This window comes from Sander vitreus, chromosome 2 (assembly GCF_031162955.1).
Source record: "Sander vitreus isolate 19-12246 chromosome 2, sanVit1, whole genome shotgun sequence".
Classification (NCBI taxonomy): Eukaryota; Metazoa; Chordata; class Actinopteri; order Perciformes; family Percidae; genus Sander; species Sander vitreus.
This window is the reverse complement of record NC_135856.1, coordinates 20,125,300-20,127,799: the sequence shown is the minus strand read 5'-3', so window position 1 is coordinate 20,127,799 and position 2,500 is coordinate 20,125,300. Positions and strand designations below refer to the sequence as shown.

Below are 2,500 nucleotides of genomic sequence, written 5' to 3'. Positions count from 1 at the left end.
AGACAAACAATAGGCTTTCTAACATAATTAATTTCAACTGGACTTTTACTTTAACAAATAACGTATGTTTACAACTTTAGCTCCATCAAAAAAAACCTCTTCGCATACATGCGCGCACACACCCACCCGAGTCTCGCTGTCATTGGGGAGGAAAACACTGTCATGAAACAGTTTTTCACTATCGTATATGTCATGGTTAATTGACTCCCTCACCCCCGCAGTGGCGGTGTCGGTTTGATGCCTTCTCCGTCGCTGTCCAGGCAGTGTGTCTCCCGGTAGTCGAAGAGCGAGCGTACGGTCTCCGCCATGTTCACTCCAGCGATCGCTGATCTTCCGCCGCCGCACCGTTCAGACTCTCGCTCTTCTCTCCAGCCGCTCAACTGGCTCACACCAAGGTTATTCCAGCCGCTCCCACCGCGGCGGAGCGGAGGGGGGCGCGGCGCGCGACAGGCAAAAAAGAAACCCGTTTATGTAGGCTATCGTGCCTTTCAGTGAGCCAAAGCTGAACGAATGAGTGATTTTCAAACTATAGGTTTACCTGGCCCCACTGTGGGGAGTAAATATTAAGTTATGGGCCACTTTTTCATAAATACATTGATGTTGGCCACCCCTACAGAGGAATGGACGCGCTCACCAAGCAGCTGAAAAAAAGTAGACCGTTTCTATAAAAGAGTGATTAGCTCGCCAACTGAAAATAAATTATGAAAATAAAATAGTAGCGAAGGGAAACATTCAGGTCAAGTTTGTCTTTTAAATAGAATAACATTAAGGTAGGCTGAGGCTGGTAGGCTGTTTCCAGTAGGCTAGCTACTATTTACACACGCATATGCAGAATTTATTTTATCAACAGGTTAACACAAATCTTTATCCACAAATTGTGTGATTTGTGTAGTAGGCTATATCATTGGGCTGTTTGATTCATCGCGCCACAATAGCATCAATTGATTTAGGCAATTTCAATTATGCACCATTTTCTTTCTTTTTTCTTTTTGTAGTGGGAACATAGTATACAGAATTAGTAGGCCTAAATGGTTTACAATTGAAACACATGGCTAGGATGTTTGAAAGGGGGGGGGGGGGGGACTCAGACAGGGTCTTAAAATTTAATTGGGGAAGATTTAAAAGAAAAAGAAATGGCTTGATCAATAGGTATATGTCTAAAACAGAAATTTGATTTAAAAGGGGGAAAGGCTGACACGTGGCATACATTACATTATGTTCTACTTTGCTAATGCAATGCTAATCACTGGGGAAAGCAGACTACAGTAACACTGATTAGCTATTTCCTTTACCTCTAATTTACACACATTTTATGTTGTAAGACCATTTCGTTGTACGGATGAAAATCAGAAGGTAATTCACAATATGATACTTACATTAACAATAATTAAGGCATTTCTCAATTGCACAATGTTGCAAGTAGGCCTAAATCATATGATTCATTGTGATACCCAAAAAGGGAAGCACATTTTTGAATGACAAAATCACTTCTTTTAAAATACAAATCAATCATGATGCTGCATATGTTTTCACTACTTCTAATGTCAATGATTTTTTTGTGGAAATCAGATGAAAATAACAAGTGCACAGCCTTATTTAACACATACTACACATACAGCAACATGTTCATGTGCTTCATCATAAAAATGTAAAATCATAAACGAAAAGGTTTCAAAGAGTAGAAGAGGAACATAATATAGAAAAATCTGCTTCCCATTCATTTAAATGTATTATTTTTATAGAAAACTGCTTGAGAAAATAGCAACTTTCTATATAAAATCCATAGTCCAAATGGCAAACATCAATACTTGGTACCCTGTTTTATACAGTCTATGCTTGGTACCAGTAAAATATTGCAACAATGTGTATTGCATTATAGAATGCTGCAGGAATGATGTATTTTTGTAGGCCAACCTAGAAGTTAGCATCGCTCTGTTCCCTTTACAAAAAGCCAACGGGATTTTTCCATTGGATTTGGATTATTGCAGAAAATAACGTACATGGTTTGTTCAGCAAGATGCTAGAGATGTATGTGTCCAGATGGTATATCAGAAGCAGAGTAAAGTGACAAATACCTCCGTACTGGCAGGAAAATTCATGTTAATGTGTAAATAATTGAGATAACTATCAAAGATGTACGGAACAGTCTTTTTTAAATGGCATCCATCTCAAACTAATTCAGTGGCATTGCCAGACCACAATAAGCAAATAGATAACTGTGGGACAGCTTTGTCAGGCTGTTGTCAGGGGGGGGTTGAAACCTGCAACTCTGTAGTTGTAAACAGATCTGGTAGGGATTCTGTCAAACTCCTGGTTAGCTGGTTTGATCAGGTTTTTTCAGACAGGTTGGCTTTAATGTGTTGTCCATTTAAACCACTTTAGAGTAGCCTATACAATCTTTAAAACATAAAAATCTAACTGCAGGCTACGAAGCAACAAATAGCAGCCCATTAGCCAAATCTGGCTCTTCACCAGAAAATGTTTGGGCCCCCCAGTGAAA

General features: G+C 39.3%; 1 protein-coding gene across 4 annotated transcripts in view; it reads right to left on the bottom strand.

The window, feature by feature from the left end:
- Positions 1–367, bottom strand: part of LOC144524339 (uncharacterized) — an 18,900-nt gene extending 18,533 nt beyond the window's left edge. For 3 of the 4 annotated variants that reach the window (XR_013502599.1, XM_078260517.1, XM_078260528.1), the window contains exon 1: positions 214–367. Coding sequence is in view for 3 of the 4 variants with exons in the window: in XM_078260517.1 (XP_078116643.1) it covers positions 214–308 (95 nt within the window). In the remaining variant the exon portion in view is untranslated. The other variant, XM_078260536.1, reaches the window with a different exon arrangement.
- Positions 368–2,500: the final 2,133 nt, after the last annotated feature.